Source organism: Rhea pennata, chromosome 11, assembly GCF_028389875.1.
Source record: "Rhea pennata isolate bPtePen1 chromosome 11, bPtePen1.pri, whole genome shotgun sequence".
NCBI classification, from domain to species: Eukaryota; Metazoa; Chordata; class Aves; order Rheiformes; family Rheidae; genus Rhea; species Rhea pennata.
This window is the reverse complement of record NC_084673.1, coordinates 4,289,308-4,310,276: the sequence shown is the minus strand read 5'-3', so window position 1 is coordinate 4,310,276 and position 20,969 is coordinate 4,289,308. Positions and strand designations below refer to the sequence as shown.

At 45.2% G+C, this 20,969-nt stretch overlaps 1 protein-coding gene across 1 annotated transcript in view; it reads right to left on the bottom strand.

The window, feature by feature from the left end:
• Positions 1-8,729: 8,729 nt before the first annotated feature.
• The window catches only part of HTR2C (5-hydroxytryptamine receptor 2C), an 81,903-nt gene continuing 69,663 nt past the window's right edge, over positions 8,730-20,969 (bottom strand). Inside the window, exon 4 of the mRNA XM_062585067.1 lies at positions 8,730-9,657. Within this exon, the coding sequence (XP_062441051.1) occupies positions 8,828-9,657 (830 nt within the window). The 3' untranslated portion in view covers positions 8,730-8,827. The remainder of the gene's footprint in view (positions 9,658-20,969) is intronic.

Below are 20,969 nucleotides of genomic sequence, written 5' to 3'. Positions count from 1 at the left end.
AACTAATGATCTCATCAGTATAGTTAGAAAGCTTCTTGGGCTGCAGCAAGTTTGCAGCTCTCCCCAGGTGGCAGAGTACATTTGGGAACGCTGCCAAGCTCCGTGCCTCTATGCACAACTCCGATTTTCTCAGGAGGATCCACGGTTCTCATAGCTACAGCACAAGCAAGTACAGTGATGACTGCTTAACAAAACAACTCAAGGCAATGTTTTGCAGCTGAGCTCTCAGAACAGCTGAAACTGCTCTGCAACACGTGTGCGTCAAAATCCTCTTCCCGAAGCACAGAGAAACAAAATGACCTGAGGAACAAGAGCCACCACCAAGTTTGCACCCAAATCAGATATTCAGCTCCTTGCCTTCCTCAAGCTGGGCTCCTCCGGTGATGGATCCCACTGAGATGTGCCACAGGACCACTCTGCCTGGGAAATAAAATGCCATTTGAGCAGGGATTATACTGAAAAATTAAAACCAGAGCAAAACAAAAAAACTAATTAATAAATCCTAAACATAGTCTGGACAGTGTTTTCGTGTTCAAAGAGACCTTGCTCCACCAACGGCTGAGGGTGTTCTTCAGAGTGGTAGCTGAACCAGGTGGTATGTGACCAGACTGTGCTCACCACCTCCTTGCATCCATCATCGCCAGGTACCTCCACTTCACCACAATGCTGAACTGGGCAGCAGTGTCCGGCCTCTGCTGGAAGATGCCCAACATCTCAACCAGGTTCCTGCAGCTGGGGTTGGTGGAGGGGACTGGAGCCAGGCACTCAAGTCTAGCTCTGCAGTGGTCATCTGCAAAATATATTCTTCCTGGGAACATATTTTTGCCTGGGAAGCTTTGGATGTGGATGGCAAAGGCATGTGATGCCTTTGGTGCACTCGGGTGTTCCACCTCCCCAAAGTCCCAAGGCCTTGCACGATGCATTTTCATTTAGGGAAAAAACAAGTAATAAATACATTTTTTTTTTTCACAAAGCATGGAACAGTTTCCTTTAATAGAATTCCCTTATCTAGATATCTTTACGCCCTAAAAGCACTGGAATTCACACAGTGGTGGTGAAAACATATACATAGCCAATTGAAACATGATGTTCTTGGGAAAGGTCTGTATTTCAAGGCTAAATTCTGTAAATACATCTGTCCTTCACCACCCAGGAATAGCCCAGGGTCAGACTCGGAGCACCGAAGAGCTGTTTTTCTGCCCACGTTTAGAAAGAAAGGTCACAGTTGAACATATGCCAGATAAACAGAAGATGCCAAGAGCTTGGTGCAAAAGCATAGTCACCGTAAGCGCCTAACCTGCCCCAATTCGTTTGTCTTTGAGTCTGCCAGCGGTCCGCCCGCGCGGCCACTGCTGCGGGAGTTGCAAGGTGGCATTTGCTGCGCGTCCGCATGCTGCTCGTGCAGGACACGCTTCTTGGCCAGCATTGTGGCCGCCCATCTGCCCTTAGACATGTCATCTTCGCTTCCCCAAGCCTCTCCTCCTACACGGCCATGACACACAAGTGCTACATCGGTAACAGCACATGGGTGAAAACAGTGTATTAACTCAGTGTATATAACTTTCTGTATTAAATAGCTATATAATATTCACACGGGAGGAAGGAATGGAGATTGTGCTATCATGGGGTCAGAAACAGCTGTTAACCTGCTCAGAGAGAGCATTTGTACTCCTGGGCATTCTGGTGATTCATGCTTAAAAATAAACATTTTTTTTCCTTGTTATATGGAAACAAGGGGTTGGCCAAGACACCAGAAGCCCTGGTGAAGGATGTTTTCATCCTGTCTCTGAGGTTCAAGCCTGTTCCCACAGAAGCGCTGCATAAAGCCAATAAGAGGGTACCCCTTGCCTTTTGTCTGATGATGTTCCAGCTCTTAATGCTGAACTGGAAACGTGCTAAGCTTTGGGTCTCTCAAATCAGTCTTGGCTGATAGCTACCCAGAAGTTTTTGCCCGTATTGCCAATTTATTAAGAAACACTGACTCTGAGAAAACAATAACCTTGCTGTCTGCCAGGTTCAGCTGAGCCCGCTTTTAACAACAGAAAGACGAAAAGGCCAGCAACACAATTTATTTAACTAAACCAAAGGCATGGATGTCCTGGTTACACAACTGGAAAGAGTGACAAAAGAAAAGCTTTAAAAAAGTCAGACAATACAAGCATAAAACTGTCTCTTGGCACGTAAAGCCACTCAATAGCATTTTCTGAACTGCACCAGCTAACAGCAGCCCAACAGGACATTTCTTCCATGCTGCAGCTCTCCAGACCAGACCAAGGCTGGGCCACTAATACTCAAGTCTACATGAGGTGCTATTTTGGGTAAATACAACTTACTTACATGACAGAGTGCTGTCTGGCCCAGGCTAGCCAACCTGCTTAATTCTGGATGCTTCTGAGAATGTAAATAAAATATTGATTCATACATTTTGTGCCTGGCTCATGGCTGGGAACACACAGCCTCTGTGATCCCTCAACTCCTCGCACTCTGCTTGTCCTCCTGGCAGGAGAGACATTGACTTGGGACCGCCTCACCTGCACATTCCTCCCAAATTGCAACCTTTTTCACAGCTTCCTTAGGACCGGGAAGGACTATAGCAAAAAAATAGCATTCTTGCTTCAAGATGTTTGTTCCCCCCACGCCCTGGGGCCGATTGCCAGGAGAGGGCACTGTGCAGATGGCTGACTCGTCACCCCAAGCTTTGCTAGCCTGGAGGTGTAGGACATCGAGGTCCTCCTGTGGCACCCTTACAGCACACACTCCTTCCTGAATGCGAGAGCATCCAGTAGGCTTTTTTGTTGCTGTTCTTGCTACCTCATCGGAAAGTACCGTTCCTGACCTGTAATAGTCAGTTGTTAGAAGCCTGCTTCTAATTCCTAGTTTATTTTTGGCCTGGATTTTTTGTGCTAATGTTTTCCTCTAGCCTAAATAACTCATCTCCTTTCTTAGTCACTACAACCACTCCCTGATGTCTTTATGGAGAGTTTTTTTCCTCACCTTTTTTTTTTTGTAGGAGGAACAAGCCAATCTCTCAAGCCATTGGAAGGGCTCTCCAAGCCATCATTTGACCTTGTGTCACCCCCACTGTGCCTGTCACAGGGGTCTCTGCTCAGGCCCAATACATCATACTCCAGTGTATTTCTTAAAGCAGACCCCAAGGGTATTTTACCCGCAAAGAATAAGGATTTGGGTAAGGAGAAGTCTCAGACAAAAAACCCTCATTTTTTCACTGTGGGTTGCTGCATCACCTGATTCACTGCACGAAACCAGCAACACTTCCCAGAGCTCTGCTAAATGTCATTGTGTGACATCCTGGTAGGGTATGCAGGGAATTTTTTAATTAGCAGTATCTAGGAACATCACAGTATTGAGCGATGAGCGATGAACATTGAGTATTTAGTAAAAGCAGTATTGAGCCCAGTGGGCTAAGCAGTGCCGTGGATTACAGCTGAAGCATGGTGATCTGTGGATCCTCTCAGAAGACGTTTTGAGACACATTCACATTTGAGACGTATCAGTGGCTAGGCGAGATGGACCCCGACACAGTTAAGATCTCAGCCTGGTGTTCGCACTCACCTGTTTCTTTGAGCACTGTCATGATCTTTGCAAAGCGCAGGCTGCATAGTTGTAATGAAACCTTCCTCTCCAGAAGGTCCCAGAACAGCTGCCCAACCCTCAGTGACAACAAGCCTGACTAAACTCTTCAGTGGCTTTGATTAGCATCCATCACCAGTGCCAGCCTGCTCAGCAGCTCAGTTCTTCTGCAAGACACACAGACATCAGTATGGCATGCAAATGGAAATCTCTGCTCTAAATTTTAACAAATGCAACCAGGCAGTGGTCTAACAGGTGCCAGCTGACATTGTTTTTTGTATGTTAACAGTTTAAATAATTCAAAATGCCACAATTAGGTTCCGTAAGAAATATACATTGATTAATTAGGCTGTATTTTAATTAAACATTAATTTATTCAACTTGTTGTTAACCTAATTATGATTTGAGCACAAGAAAGTTCAGAACAGTGGGTTTAACACATCCTCTGTGATGCTGCATGCATGATTCATTCCTCAGGTCACCCAACAAGCTACATGCTTGTAGCCCATAAACACGGTATTACTGGAGTGGCAAAACAGCAGCTGCTGTCCCAGGTAACTGTTGGGGAAAATGTATTCAAATTCTAAGAGATCTTTACATTTTGGGGAAAGTAGAAGATAAGGCAGCGTTTATGACAGATGTAACACTTAATGAGCATTGCTTTCTCTTTCATGATCTCTTTTCTCAAATTCTTTCACAGTTGTTTTCATCCCCTGGCTGCTGTGAACAGCCTGCATAACTCTCTTGCTTTCACAGCCTCCAAGCAATCAAATCTGTTGGGCTTTTGTCACCACTAGACACTTACTTACTTTGCTAGGGCCCCCAAATCTTTGCGGTTCTGGGCCAGGAACCTCACCTTTTGCAATTTTGTCTCCAATTTCACTGCTCGGCCCAGGGCAGTAAGTCCTGCTGGGGCATTGCGTCAGGAGATGCTGCACTGGGTCGGAAAATCAGCCCTGCCCCGGATAGAGAGGGCAGCAGGGCTGCACCCAGCCATGCACAGCGCAGGGGACTCCACACTGGTGGGTTCCCATACAGACACGACCTCCTGTCATCAGCAGAGCCTGTAAGTTAAGACAGCTCTTAAGCAAAATTTTTCAGTGCATAGCTCATGCATTTGGCTGACCATAAGGGATCTTCTGACACGGTTGTTTAGCTAGCAAATCCACTTTGCTGCATTGATTGTCCATCTCTTATATGTATCTAAAATTACCCACCTGAAGATCTTCCATCTTCATGTAGTTCCTTGCATAGCTGAGAGGGAATGACACCTCACTGTAGTATTTGCTGATTTCTGAGAGCTTCAGAGCACGAGTTTCAGTGTGGATAAAAGCAAACAAACAAGTAGTTGGCCTGAGTCTTTAAGAAAAATGAGGCAGAGGCAGCCAGTAACAACTTACAGTTAAAAAAAGAAAAGCATTCTGCATTACTCCAATTAAAACTACTGCTAACTCACAAGTCGTAAAAGTGAGGAGCTAGAGTCATGCCCAGGTGGGAAGCCTTCCCAGCCTGTGGTGGCCCCAGGCTCCTTCCTCAGCATTGCCCAAGCAGACAGGAGCAGCCTTGCTCCTGGCCTCCAGCAGGGAAGCATGGAGCCCTGCAAGCACCGCGAGCCCTTGCAGCTCGTGGAGGTGCTGGTACACGTCACTAACCCCACAAATAGCCTCCTCAGTGCAAGCCAGCAGAGCGGTGTGTCGGCCAGGTCAGAGCATCTTGGCACGTCCTCCATCTCACGGCAGAGCCCGTCTGCACTTCTCCCATCTGGGCTCGCAAACGAACACGCTTCAGCCTCCTCCACCCTTTCCAAGGAGTTAACACCACTCGCGTAGTGCGAATTCACAGGAAACACCACACACACTATTTGTAAGGCAAAAAGGTACCTGAACTGAGCTTTGAGGACAGAAACAAAACTTCCCAAGGACTCCGGCTCCCGACAGCCCGGCACCGGCCTTCCTGAGGCACCACCAGGGCTATTGCTCCAGCTCGGGAGAAGCAAAGCTGCTGTGAGCACAGATTGACTTTGCTTAAGGTGCACAGAGCTAAAGCAGTTCCTTTCATTGAGGCAATTAAAACAAACAAACATGATTTTTGACAGATATTCCTGGAGAGAAGGGGGAAGAGTTTATCGCTCTTTGTATTTACCAAGCTTTGGGGTTGGGAGCGTAGAGATATCTGCTGGCACCGCCTGCTGGCGTTTCAGCAGCTGTGGCCTACACTTCAAGAGCAGAAGGAGAAATGAAAGTTACTTATGCTGATTTTAGGGTTTTTTTTTGTTCTTTGGTCAGGACATATTTTAATTGGGGACAGATGAAGGAAAGAGTTTCTTTGTTTATTTTCCAATAGACCATGAAAAAAAATTAAGTAAGAGTGATTAAATCAACAAACTTTCTTTAATAAATTAATAGCAGCATCACAAAACCCTGATGTGAATGACCCAAAGGAAGTTGGGTAAGTGACAGTACTTAACCATTCACAAAGATGTCATCATCTGCTGGCAGGGAAAGAACGCAGGCGCTGTCAGGCAGTCCCCTTGGCTCTTCATCGAAACAGGTAACGTACATCAGAATGGGTCCGGCTGAGCAGCAACGCTCAACGTGTTTACAGTTCTGGTGCTGAATATTTTTTTAAAAAACATCTATAAAAATTTTGCAAATTCTCTGTTCAATTCTCATTATTTACATCCAAATATACTAGGTTTCCTTTTGGCCCATACAACAGAACTGGCAAGAGTGAGACGTGAAAGCTCCTACGCAAGGACAACGCCTTTGCATGGACTTTGCTAACTTACAGGATGCTGTGGCAAAAGAGCTATTCACACATGACCTACTCACACATGTGCTAGAAGCTACTGTGATTCAACTTATTGCTAAATGCTTTCAAAGTCTGTTGTTGACCTTTAAATATATATACGTATATACATGTACACACGCACACATATATGTACACACCCACCTATACATGTTTGTAAAAGACGTGCTATGAAGTCATCCAAGGCAAAAGAAAAAAAAGTCAAAAGCAATGTCACCTTTCTGATTTTTCTGTACTGCTTGAGATAGTTAATCCAACGCAAAGGGCAGTCACCGAGGCACCAGTTTGCTGCCTTCTGCATGCAGGAAGCTACACGCTTCCCTGAGACACACTGCTTGCCTCCAGGGACACGTGCCACCTTCGTGGGAGGGCTGCGGGTATGTACAGGTGAGAGGGAAGGAGAAAAGAGGACCATTGGCTTCAGCATATCAGGCTGGAAGTAACCCAGCAGTAGATACACGCCCTACACTGTATTTTGGTAGTGGCTTTGCAAGACAACGGCGTAACACTCCACTAAAGCTCTAGCGGAATATCCTGTTTCCCCTACGAGTTAATTCTGGTGTGATGAACACAGCAAGCTTAGAATATAAGCAAATCATGTTAGTAAAATGCAACTTATCCAGACCTAACATCAAGCTTTTCTATTCTGAGGATTTGCTATCAGTGATGCCAAATGCAACTGTGTTAGATAGACATGGCTACCTCTGAGGATTAGTTAATGAAGATGTAAAAGCATTAAGGGCTAGATCTGGCATTAGACAGCAGTCCAAACAAGGGAAGTCGCACGGGAGGCATCACCCCAGAGGCACTGGGCCAGAGAGACATGGTGCCTTTGAGGGTTCATCCACACAGGAAAACAGAGGAAAATTAATTCAAATTACTCATGGTGCAAATCAAAAGCAGATTAATTAAACTGCATTAAACCCCTATGTGGATGCCTTCATTAAGATCTAAGTGGCTTTAATTTGATATAATTTTCTAAGAGGAGCAAAATGGAATAAAAAAATTTATAAGTTGATTCAGATTATTCTTCCATGTAGACTAGCTCCAAGTCACAATTCCTCACACGCATCCTTCCTGTCCCTGGCCATAGCTTGTTTTTGAACCATGCCAACAACAAGCGATTATAGCCCCATCCTCTGCTCTCCTCCTTTGGAGAGGTGACAAATGAGCAGGGCTGCTTGTGGCACCTTGCTGGGGAGGTGCACCCAGACTCCCACTGCCTCCCCTGCCAGCACCCTGTGCCCCCCTCCCCCCCCGCTTCTGCTCCCTTTCTAAAACAGCATTTTATCGCTGGAATTTTAATTCTGCAAATCCCAAGATTTTTTTTTTGGGCGGGGGAGGGGGGAAGGGGGAAGGGGAAGAGAAAATGCAAAACAAGCCAAGCAATAAAGACAGGTGAGGAGCGAGAAGAGAAGAGCTCTTACAAAGCCCAAACGCTCTTCCCTGGGTAAAACAAAAACCTAACTCAAACAATTCAGCACGCCAAAGCACTGGCCGCCAGCCACCCGCACCAGGCTGACGGCAGCTGCAACAGGCGGGTGCACGCTCGCAGCTTCCCTGCCCCAGCGCCCACAGCCCTCCTTCGGACAAAGCGGGGGCTTCTTACACATCTGAGACTCTATCTTTAAGAAAGGTCTCAGCTGGATACCTGGGGATTTGTGCTGTTTTTCAGGCTGCTCCTCCAAGCACATAAGGGATCCAGCCAGGACAGCAAATCCCTTATGGCACTCCCTTCCCTACCTTTCTGATGGAGCAGGAACCTCCTGGTGAATGGAGAGGAAACAGAAGTCTCCAGTAGGGTTGAAGAGGGAGCCAAAACTTAAGAGAGGTCCCTGGAGGCGTGAGCTTGCCCCAACACGCCAGCGAGCTGTAACTGGTAACACAACACACCTGGCCAAGAGACTGCAACACTGCTACCCTCTTGTGATGCCTCTCTGCCAGGATTCTGTACGGTCTTTACACAGCACAAATGTGGGTGAGGATTTAAAGCATATATTTACTGTCAACTGGAAAAAGAAGGTTATACTGACCAAGTCGAATAGCATGTATTTGATATATAATGATTAACGCGCCATTCTGGACTCCAGCAAATGCCACCTGAGATAAATATTCAGCATTTTTGTTCATGCACTGGAAGAAGTATTCAAACATTTGTCCATGACATATGCAAAGTAACTAATATTTCTGATCTAGTATTAACAGTAAATATAGAACCTTAAACTTCACTGCAGTATATTAATATATAGGATTTTAAGTACTGGACTGGAAAGACAACTCTCTTCTCTTTTTTTTTTTTTTTTTTTTAAAAAAAAAAAAGCTTTGTTCAGAATGCAGTATTTACATTGTCCTTTGACCAACACTTACATTTTTACACAATATATTTTGGCTACAGATTCACTGTAGCAAAAGGCTGTGTGAGCCACCCTCACACACAGCTCACTCTTTCGCTTACAACATTACAGCTGTTTATGGAGAGCTCTGAAGTCCCTGGCTGCATTTCTAGACCCTCAGCTTCATCTAGTTCCATGCTGTTGAGTTCATTGCCATTTCTGTAACTAGTTAAAGTCAGTTCTTTCCCATATAATGCTGTTGAAGCAACATTTAGACACTGGTTCTGTCGCAGTGCTGATTTTTTACCGGTCTTGTATTGGCAGCGGATATAATTGGAAAAAGCCCTGCGATAGGTTTTATTGAAGAGTGTGTACACGAGGGGATTAATCCCAGAGCAAACATACCCGACCCAAACAAACACGTCCATCAGTTCGCTCAGGAGGCCCTTATCACAGGCTTCCTTGCAAAGGACAGACATGATGTTAGTGATGAAAAACGGGCACCACATGATGAGGAACAAAAAGAAGACAATGCCCAGGACCTTGGAGGCTCTTCGCTCGTTGTTGATGGACTGCATAGTTCCTTTCCGAAAAAGCACTGCTTCCTTATTTACTGGAGAGTTCAAGTGTGATGCCCCTTCGTGATTGTGAAGCATTGAAATGTTCTCTGTGTTATTTTCTTTCTTGAGGCAGTTTACGCTGCTCCTCCGCTGCTTGGGCACCTCGCCGCACATGAACACCGTTGCCTGTCTCTGCAGCACCTGCACGGTGAGGCAATACGTGATCACCATGATGATAAGGGGGATGAAGAATGCCACAAAGGACCCGATGAGGACAAAGTTCTCATCATTGAGAACGCAGCTCCCATTTACAAACACCCTGGAGTCGTCCTGCAAACCAATGACCGGAATGGGCATAGAGATTCCTAGAAGAGCAAGAGCAAAAAGAGCAGATTAACTCACCAGGCAGGACTCCAAAGAGGCAGGACTGACGGTGCAGGTCCCGCATGCGTTCAGCCCTCTGCCAAAAGATGTTCAAAAGAGATGTTATGACTCCCAGGTGGAAGGGAAGACCCCTAGAAATGACACTCCAGGGAGCACAGCTCCACAGTGTAACTACCTTTCACTGGGAACTTTTGCAGCTTTGCTGTGCTCCAGAGTGAATCCAGTATAACTCAGTTATTGAGTTATTTTTCTAGCATTCCTTATGATTTGTGGTTTTAGCAAAGGCAGTTATTACACCACAAATGCGCTATGTTGCAGCTGGACCCTCTACGCCTCCCCATTCAGGGAGCTTTTGAAATCAGAGGCAGAAGACAGATAATAGCAAAAGAAAAAAATACCAAAATGCAAGAGCTACAGCTGCTAAAATTCAGCAGTAAATTTGTTAAAAACATTAAATAATCCTCATAGAAAAATGACCACTTTCCCCATCATATCACGGACTCACAGCAGAGAAGCTCCCAGCTGTGGTCTCTGGGTGAGCAGGCAGCTGGTCTCTGGAAACTGTATCTGTCCCAGTATTTCATCCGCAAGCAGTATAAAACTGAGAATTACCACCTACTTGAACTACCTGACTCGAACTCTTAGAGAAGGCAGTTGCACAGTCCAATGCACGCAGGACCTGCCTCATTACCCTCCCCAGCCTCCTGAATCGAAGGGTAGGAACTGGAGCAACCGACACCACGACAGTAGAAAAGGTGCAACAAAAATAGCGGTCAGATTGGCATGAGGGTCTGAAATCAGAACCCCAGCTATGCGTCTCTGCGGGCTGAAAGGAAGGAAACTTTAAATGACTCAATTACAATAATAACTAGAACGCAGCTTTCAGCTGCTCCTAAGTGGTAAGCAGATGAGTAAGTCTCAGGAATGACTGTGCTTACCGAGGCTGGTTTTCTTGCATCCTGGTGGCATAGGGCAGCTACTTTTTATGATCATAGACCACTTAGGGATAGTGATCTATGATATCTATGATGATATATGATCATAGACTTAGGGATTAAGAGTAGGATTAAGAGCATTTTGCATCCCTTTTCCCTCTTCAGCATCACCCAGAACCACTTGTTTGCGCAGGATTTCAGGACGTGAGGGCTTTCCAGAGCAGGCCCTAACCAGAGGGTCCCTGCAGACGGCTCGGAGCCAGTGCTATTTGGCTGTATGGCACACAAGCTGAGGCGACAGCATGTGCAGCCTGGAGCACAGCTGCCCAGGACCGCGTATAGGACCTCACCCATGGCTGTCCAGGACCTCACCCACAGCTCATGGCTGGCCTGTCCTTCACAGGAGCGAGTAAATGAAGGAAAGCATCTTCAGCAGCTCTTATTCACACTCACGTAGTCAGCATCTTCCAACACCAATGTCCAGTACGGCTTATTATTTTAAAATGTTTTGTCTATATCTGATCTTTTCTACCTTTTGGAAGCCATCGCCCGTTTACTTTGGGGATGGAAAGAAAAGGGAAGAGAGGACTAGCTCTGGAGTACTGGTTCTCACCTGAATGAGTTTCACACACAGTGAGATGCAGACTTTGGCCTCTCATCTGCAGTGCTCAGCCCCACACAGAGCTGAAACCTGTCGGAGAAATCTGTCTAGACACACCCAAAACCAACACAAGTGACAGCAATGTATTTTGGAACACCATAACCTGCGTACACGAGAACATAGGAAGGACAGGGTGGGCCAGACTCACCTAGCCCCATCTCCTGTCTCTGGCAGTGCCCAGGATCAGATTTTTAGGGATTTGGTATAAAATGGGCAGCTGCTGGAATCATAGCTTAGAGAATTCCACAGCCAGAAGTTATATCCGCATTCTTCTTCTTCTTCTTCTTCTTCTTCTTTTTTTTAATAACCCTTGAGACCTGTCTTCCTTGAATTCTTGATTCCATTCATACCTCCACAATACTTGGCAGCAATCAGTTCCACACCTTGTATTTGTCGTGTGAACAAAGTATTTCTTGCGTACTTTAAATCTGGTGCCTGATAAATTTCCTTTGACTTCCCCCTAGTTCTTCGCTGTGAGAAACGGTGAATAATCGCTCTCTCGTCACCTTCTCCACCTCCTCAGTGATTTTATAGACCTTTATCATCTCTACTGTCTGACATCTCTTTTAGAGTTGAAGAATACTACTCTACTTACTCTCTCCTTGTGCCAAAGTCATTTTATGCCCTTGATTACCTTTCTCTGTTTCTTTTCTAATTCCTCTCTATCCCTTTAAGGAAAGGACAAGAGCTGCATACACATTCAGCAGCACGGGCATTTAGAGAGCAGCAGAAGACCTCTCGTCCTCTTTCCCTCCCTCCACATGCTCCTGACCCCTCGGCTCTCCATGAGCTTTCAGCAGCTGTGTCCATGGGGCTTCCCACGCTGCTCCCCAACTCCTTCTCCTGAGCAGTAATAACCAATGCCGAGGCCAGGGTTGCATCTGGATTGTGTTTTGGATCGCTGTGAACAGCACAGGTCCTAGAACTGATCCCGTGGGACTCCGAGTTCCTAAATAGACAATAACATGCTAAAGAAATTAACCGTGGCATTCTTCCTGTTCCAGTTAAATGTTTTCCAGGATTCTGGAGAATACATCTGCAATCTATCACTATCATAAAATTACCATTTGCCAGTAAGTTAGCAAAGGAATTTCTTCTGAAACCTAGGGATGATGAATGCCTCTTATGATTATAGCGTGCATGACATGGTCCAAGTGACAGGATTCTGTCTTCTTCTCCACACTGCTGAAGTTATGTTCCATCAGCCAGCCCTTGACAAGGTAATTGTCTCCTCTCTGATATGTCAGCCCTTCGTAACTTGCCCAGGTCAAGTCCCTGTGACTGCAGTAATCTTTATCCAAACAGGCCACTGGCTTTTTTCACTAAAGACATCTTTCCAATGCCGTGGCTGCCTGAAATCACAGAGAGTCAGAAAATTGGTGGGAGGTGGATCAAACAGCCTTTCCACAAGGAAGAAATTTGAATTAGATCACGGGCATTAGGCTGTGGTAACATTTGTGTGGGTAGTTCTGTGCTTTTGAGTCTTTTAAAGGAACACATCATTTGAAATAAAACACAGAAAAAAAAAAAGAAAGGTTCATTCACGAAGTAGTCACCACGGCATTCACTCTTACTGACTTTAGCCATGGGAAATTAAATGAGGTGTCAGCATATCTGCACAGCCACATACATGAAGTACATTTGGGAAGAGGAACCTCATTCTGGGATACAAAAAATATACACATCGGGAGTCCCAACAGCAGTCTAAAGACCATGAGATACCCCAGCATCGGCCAGAGGGAACAAGGAGCAGGCTGCTCTGATGGAGAAGTGTCCCTGGCCTCTTTCATACCAAAGCAGCATCTCAAACTGAGAAGGCAGAGGAGAGAGCGAGCCCTTGGCCTTTGCCTTGCTCTTACTTACAAGGAGAGCCTATCTTTAACACTAGGAGGAGAGAAGATGCCCTGGAAGGAGCCTGCTGACACCCCTGCGTGCAGCAGCCAGCTAGCTTGCCAAACAGGCGGAGGATGAGCCCCATCTGACACGCTTTCCTCCGCCTTGCCCCTTTCCTTTGTAACTAGCTCCAGTACAGCAGATCTGCACTGTAACCACAGCTTGATAACGCAAATTCATTCTGCAACGTGAGATCTATCACGGATCCGCCCCACAGCCAGCCCTCAAGTGAACTAGAGGATCTGGGCAACGGGCACTAAAATCATCTGACCCTGGGGAGAAGGTTTTCCAGACCAAGCCCTTGTGTGGGCCAGGAGCAGCCAGAGTTTCAGAGACCCTAGAGGGGCTTCTTTCACGGGAAAATTTACTGCAAAACTGCAGCTGCCGCAGACCCAGTCACACAAGTAACTGCTTGCAGTCCCAGCTCGCAGCCTGACCCTGATTTCAGTGGGGTTACTCAGATCCGTAAGTGCTGCCCTTACCAGGAAGTTTGCTCGTGGCACCTGAGCAATGGAAACCAGAAGATCCATGGGATATTCTTCTTCTCCCCTCCCTTAGCAAGTGGAAAGCAAGACAGAGAAACATCCTCTGGATTACAAATCCAATTGGAGTCGTTGCCCTAACTCTGCTTCTTGTCAACTTTAAAGCTGTTCTCAAGCCAGCAGATTAGTTCACCAAATGGGGCTGACATGATGCTGCCGACACAGAGCAACAGATGCTCTTTATAGATTCCCAGTTAATAAAACAAAACCCAAATGACTACAAACACATCTCGGTAAAACATTTACTAGCTTGCTCCAGAGGAAAAGCTGGTAAAAAGTCCAAATGTACAATTGACAGTTATAAAATTTAGGCTTAAATGAAAAACAATACTGTTTTTGTGGTTTATATCTTGTTTTCTTTTGTGAATGCCCCTGAGAACAACAGAGATTACTGGAAGGATTGAGTCTTTGAAAGTTACTTCTACTAAAAAGAAGAACTACGTTCCATTCTTCCTCAAAATATTCTTATACAAGAAGAGATTTCATTTCCTCCAGGGACAGCAACCTCATTAAAGAAAATGGGAGCCTGCACCTGGGTTCACTTTGTCTTTTCGCATGGGGGATTCTCCAGGTTGAACATGAGAGGGTTTTGATGATGGTACGTGGGCCGGGAATGCCAGGGGCCACCTCTTCTGGCCTAAGCACCCGATCCAAAGTCCACTACAATCCACAGAAAGGGCCCTGCTGACGCAGGTGCGCTTTGGACCTTGCTACTGTCCTCTGGCATTTACAAACAATAATAATATTTAAAAAAGCACACAGGAGGAGGAAGAGATAGGAATTGCCTCTCCTAACCCTCTCGAAAAAGAGAAAAGAAAACTAAAAGCAAAACTAAAGCAAAGCTGTTTGGTTTCTTAACAGAAGTGCCTTGAGAAGGGCCTGCAGAGTTCTCTAATGCTAACTAACAGGAAGAAATAAAACCCCAGATACCAGCCTCCTGACTTGCCTTATAATAGAAGAGGCACCTGTTCTGGGAAGGCAGCTCTTCCGAGGCAGACTGAAGAATGCAGACTTTTGAAGTGTTCAAAAACCCCCAAGAATTCCCTATGTTCCCCATGAGCCAGCAGACAAATCATACTGTATTTCATATGCTAATATAGCGATAATGCACCTTGAGGGCAGGATTAGGTCTAGTTTTATCTAACAGAACAACAGTGCCAGCCTTGTATTGGTTTAAAATCAAAGACGGAAGGTGCGTGAACTTGGAGCAATCTTACGCCTGCAATGAGCACAACTGCAAATAGCAGGGAAAGGCAAGGGCAATGTAATTACCAAGCGTGCCTGAACAAGCCGCTGACCTTTACTTAAACCTTGGGAGAGCACTTAACAACCCAAGCCCAGAAAGAAAACTAGCAAATGCCAGTAAACACCAGAAGAAATGAATGATTTTCCCACTTGCCCTTTTATTTTGCTAAATTACTTCTCTTGCTTTGCTCAGCCACCTGCTCCCAGGGATGCATCCGAAGGAAGGGACAATGTGGGTTCCCCTTGCCCTGGGTACCCCAGGCTGGGCTTCCATCTGTAGTCATGCCACCAAAACGGATGGTCAGCAGCAGTAAGGAGTCCTCAAAGAGGAGCCCAGTGTCTTCCCCAACCCTTGGGATAGCTGCGGTAAGATGGTCAATCCATCCTCTGTGCAAAATAGTTCAGACTACCTCCATCTGCTGCTGTCTCGGGCAAAACATTTCACTGACAACTGATGGTAAAATCAAACTAACATGGGCACCTGTGACCAAAATCCCAAGGCAGCTCCCTGCTCTTTATCACCCTGGTATAACTCTTGCTGACATGCTGCAGAGATCAATGCCCCTCTTGGGAATCATGGTACAAGTACATACGAGCAAAAGAAAGTCTTTAAAGGAAATAACCTTCCAATCAAAAAATGAAACCGAAGCAGAGGACACTTTAGTATCATGCTCTAGGCCATAACAAGAGGGTCTCTGGCTGACCCAAGACCAGAAGACAGGTCTGCAAATGGTGTTATGAGCAGAAAAACCTGATCTGTTACTGCAATTACCAAGCAGTAGCATTATCCACAGTACTAAAGCCGCCTCTGTACTCCCTTAAGACTAGCAAAGTCTCTCCAGCGTTGCCACCACTGCATCATTTCAACTTACAGAAATCACCAACTCCCTCAGAAACACCTGATTCTGCATTTGTTATTCACTTCAATGTTGACAGCTACTATTTTCCGAGGAAGAGGACATCTCTCTGTCTTCAGGAGGCCTTCCTCGGGATCCAGGAAGGCAGAGGTAAGCTGTTCTTGTTAAAGAAACCATTTGTGAGAAAATTTAACAAGCAGCAAGAAAGGATTGAATTTTTTGGTCTGGTTTTCAAACCTGCAGAAGTAAGCACTGCTGCCTTCGGGGAGAAAATCTTTTCCCAGAGGTCTGGTGCTGTATCTGTACCAGATCCTCAGTTGGTGCAAACAGGCAGAGGCTCGGCAGACAGGGGTCAGACAACCTGCACCAACAAACCTCCAAAACCTCCCCAAACTTGGGGGACCTGCACGTCTGCATGGACAGACTGCCTGAAGTCTGCAGTCCCTCGGCAGCTGCCTTTTCAGCCGCTGTAAGACGATGAAATACTAATGATTTTAATGATGCTCGTTCAGCTCACAGAGCTGTGGATTATGACCCTCATACCCACAAGGGAAGAATTTCAGCCCAACATATACCGTCAAACACTTAATGTCAAACACATAAAGACAAAAATACATTAATGTCATTTCCTCCCAGAGCTGGAGAGAAAATAACATTGCCCTCTCTTAGGGCTTACTGACATGCAATCATTTGTCTCAGCAACAGTATTGCTGTCCTCCTCTCAAGGGAGTGCTCCCAGGCAGGGTTTTGCACACTTTTCCAGGGTGCAAAGGCGCCTGTCTAATTTTTTCTTTGCTAGTGACAGCTGGCTTCTTTGTTAACTGCCTCCGCCACAAACACAACCAGTCTACCTGCCTGGAACGGTTTGAGCAAAATCCTGACAGCAAATTTAGATCCTCCATTTGTTGCCTTCCCCATTAGCTGTGTCTTTGCCATTTTTTTCCCATGAAACCTGTGTCTGCAGTTTCATTTGCTAACCAGGGCCTGATGCTTGCAAACAAATTCACATGTGGGTGCTCCTATCCCGAAGAACAGTTTCTCAGGAATAACCACTGCTCTGTACAGAGTGCAGGGTGCTCAGGAGCAAGTGTGTCTCATGAGCAAGCCCTTCTTGGAAGCAACCAAATGCCTTGCTGAGAAATTCACTCAGTCCAGCTGGATACACTTGTAGGTAGCAATACAAGCCAAAACAAATTGAGCTCTAAAGAACGTGCTCTAAAACACTGACTGAGCCGGGCTATGTGAATCACTGTAGTCAACCTTCCCACACTCAGGGCAGAAACAAAAAACTATAAGAAATACAATCATTTCACCTGAGATGAGCATTTACTGATCCTTACAGCATGTATCTTTCATACTTGTATAAATAAATCTCCTCAAACAAAACCAACGAAATGGTAAGAAAGCTAAACAGGAATGTAAAAATCCATTTTTAAAGTTGAATGGTTTATTATATACAAAACCCAGGATATCTACCAAAAACCAAAATTATAATATCATTAGCAAGTCAGAGAGAGAAAGGAAAGAAAAAAGTCTAGTTCTAACAACACACATACCATGGCATTACCATAATTCAGCTGCAGGTTTCCCTTTTTGTTACTTATTCTGTTTTCAAACAACCAAACAACAACAAAAAAAATTGTTTGGCAATGCATATTCTTGAAATGGTAAGAAAAAGCATTCGATATTACATAAACAAGGCATGCAGTATCCTGTAGCTCATGGAGACAGAAAACCAAGGCCAAAGAAAGCTCACAGCTCCTGTCTGCTGGCCAGAAGACGTTCAGGAGATGCAGGTTACTTTGGTGTTAGGTCATACAAGGGCCCTCAGTGGCTCTGTTGCCAGACTGAGGTTTTGAGAGCATTAAGAGCTCAGGGAGTTTATCAGACTGTAAAGAGGATTTCCTAATCATCTTATTTTTGAAAGTAAGAAGAGGGGCGAAATAAAAGCTGTGCTCACAGGGAGGCAGAGCAGAGCAAATCTGGGCTTTCCAGTTTTGCTGCAACAACCACAGGGCCAGTTTATTGTAGCATGAGAATGAAAAATTCCACATTCAGCTGAGAAACTGCATACTCTCTCCAGTAAGTAAAGCAACTATATGAGGTCTGCTATGGCAGAGATGTCAACAGCAGAATTTGGAGCTGATCTCTTTTTGGAGCTAAGAATTTCTCACGCAGGTACGCCGCAATGTCTAGGGGCAGAAGTCCTGCGATTGCTTGTTGCTGTAAATGAAGCTGATTCTCACACACAGACATGCTGTCTTCATAGTTACACTGTGGTACAAAAATTAAGGTAAGAAACAGTAAGCTCAGGCTATGTTCCCAATAATAACAGCTGGTCCAGGAGAAATAAGTATGAGAATAGAGTCTGGCACTGAATTTAAAGGATGGCTTCATCTCAGTCACTTAGCAGGTAAACTGAGTTTACGCTGTAACCGAGTAAACCTAACAAAGTAAAACTGTGAGCCAGGAAGTCTATAATTGTGGCATCCTCTAGTAAATGGCCATACCATACAACTTCCGTCTCCTCTTGGAAAGACAGCGGAGGAAAACCCCTGCTGAGCTAGCAGGCACACAATTATGCCAAAAGGAGCTTCAGAATGGAAAAGTTTTACTTGTGTTTACAACACGTGTGTGTTCTTCCACACCAGATAATACACTCATTTACAGTTTCAAAGTGCTATTTCTTTTGCAGTAACATGACCCAGTAAACACTTTCTCCTGTATCGTGCAGTGAAGAACACAGTGTGTGCAGTTTGACGACTTCCTTTTCACTCCTGCTTAGAGTGCTTTAAGCTACTAGAAGAAGTAGTGTGCCAAGGTGGCCCTCAGCCACCTTGCTCAGAGCAGGACACAGAGTCTGGCGAGGTGGGTTACATCCACACATTACTAGACAAAACCTTTGCCCTTGCACTGGTGCAAAGTCTGAAACAACACCAAGACTGAGCCAGCAAGCCCACAGCTATAATTTATTTTCATTTTCACTTGTGTGAATATTTCAGCAGCCTATATTTCTATTTCCAACCTTGACACAGTGCTGTCTGCCACCAATCTCCTTTGCACAAGGTGCCATACCCAGCACCTTGCAGCGCCCGTTTCATCCGTAACCGGACACAAAAAGTTGTGCTCAGGTTGCATTTGCTAAAACACAGGACAAGTGACTGCGATGCACTTTAATCCGCAACAGAGAGGACGCTGGCAGAGATCCATTTGTGGAACAGCTGTCAGTAGACAGAAGGGCATCGCTACGTTCCCCTGCTTAAGAACCTAATCAGGAGTTCAGGCTTGCACAACCTGCCAAATTCAGAGCTCAACTATCAAAGAACCTCCGTTAGATATTTTGCTGTCAGCATTAACATTTCAGGAAAACAGAATCCAAAAGCTACAACATTAAGATAAATGACATGCTTTTCACTTCCTATTTTAAATTCTGAGTCAGGATCAAAATTCAGGACTCTGCTCAGGACACGTTTAAAAGTTACTTCAGCCCAGCCGAAGCATGATTTAGGAAACACACACCAGAGCAGCATCTGCTTAAGTGCTGCCTTGAATTTGATACTTAATTGTGAACATAAACACACAGAGTCTTTTGCGACAGTTCATACTGAAAGGAGAGTGAATTTGCTTAACCTATTTTGTTCTCTTGAAAACTGTGTAGCTTTTCAGCAAGTGACAGATGGGTAAGAGCTGTAAGATAACAGTACACTTTGGGTTGGTTCTTCTCTTTTATCTCATGTTCAGTTTGTTCTTCTATCCATGTTTCTTCATTTATGATGCAAAAATATTTATGCTAAAGTAAGTTAGAGACATACCAAGAGTGCTTTTTCTTCCCCACTTAATGTAGCTGTCTGGAAAAAGCCCAAATAAATGGATAAGCCCTATCAGATGTACTGAAGATAGTGGAAATTCAACAGAGTTTCAGAGTCAGGGCTGCTCCACAGCTGAGCAAACCCTTTGAGGGTATCAAATCCACCTTTACCTTCAAGCAAAGGGATGCAAGCAAGGATTTCTCTGGGCCAGCTCTATCTGCATCAAAAAACATGACCTGCAGCCCATAGCGGCTGGGGCAGGAGGCAGTGCCGGGGCGCTCGCCCCAGCCCTGGCGCCGCCCGCGTCCCAGCCTTCCTCCTGCAGGGTCGAGCCTCAGTGTGCCCATGGCACGCTAAAACGGGTTTCTAACAGATTATTCCACTCAGAAAGAGAATAGGGATGTTTCTGTTATTTTCGGCCCTTTTTCCTGTACCTCGGCAAGCGTCTTTACGAGCGGCCCCTGTAGCACCCAGACACAAGGTATCATGTTCCACCTGTAATACAGGCAAGGACTGAGAGAAGTTCAAGCACCCAAAACATTATTTTCCTTGCAATACAGGGCTGAAAGTCACAACCGCATTATCAGAGAAAAGGTAAATGCTAAATCTGTAAGACTGCTTATAATTCAAGCAAAAAAAAAAAAAGCAATATAGCAGAGGGAACAGGTCATACAATTCTTCTGACCCCGTCTCAAGTGTCTCTCACAGAGCAGGCTGAAACGCTTCCTCTCAAAAACGTTAGTCACATAATTCCTGATATTACACAGTCGTCTTGCTATCGCCTTTTTCCTTTTCTTCCTCATTTTATTGCTTCGTTATGTATCATTTTTATTGAAGTAATATGAAAATATCTTCTTTTATGTCTACTCCTCATTTACTACGACTTCAAACTAGCTAGCTTGGCACTAGCAGCAATCCAGCAGTGGCAGGGTATAGTAGAGACTATAAAAGCCTGCACAAGAGGCAGTAAATATCTGGCCGTTAGCCTGCCTCGGACGCTGCGCTGCTTTACCCACGCTGCCACCAGAACGTGAGCGAGCAAGTTTAACTGCAGCGACTGCAGTGAGGCCACAGCATTTGCGTTGGCTCAGTTTTATTTTCCGATTCTTTGCTAATGCGATTTGCTGCTTTGTTTACACAGCAGTTTTATGGTTCCATTTGTCTGTGTAACCGTCCTTATTGGCATATTGATATGTATATAGCAGCAATGCTTCAGCATTGGAAGCAGTGGTGCTCTGAAAAATCACTCTTTATTTTGGTCACTGACCAATCCCAGGGAAAGATTTCTATTTCCCAGCAATCATTTATTATATTCAGTCATGCAGGCCAGGTAAATTAATTTGAGTATCCT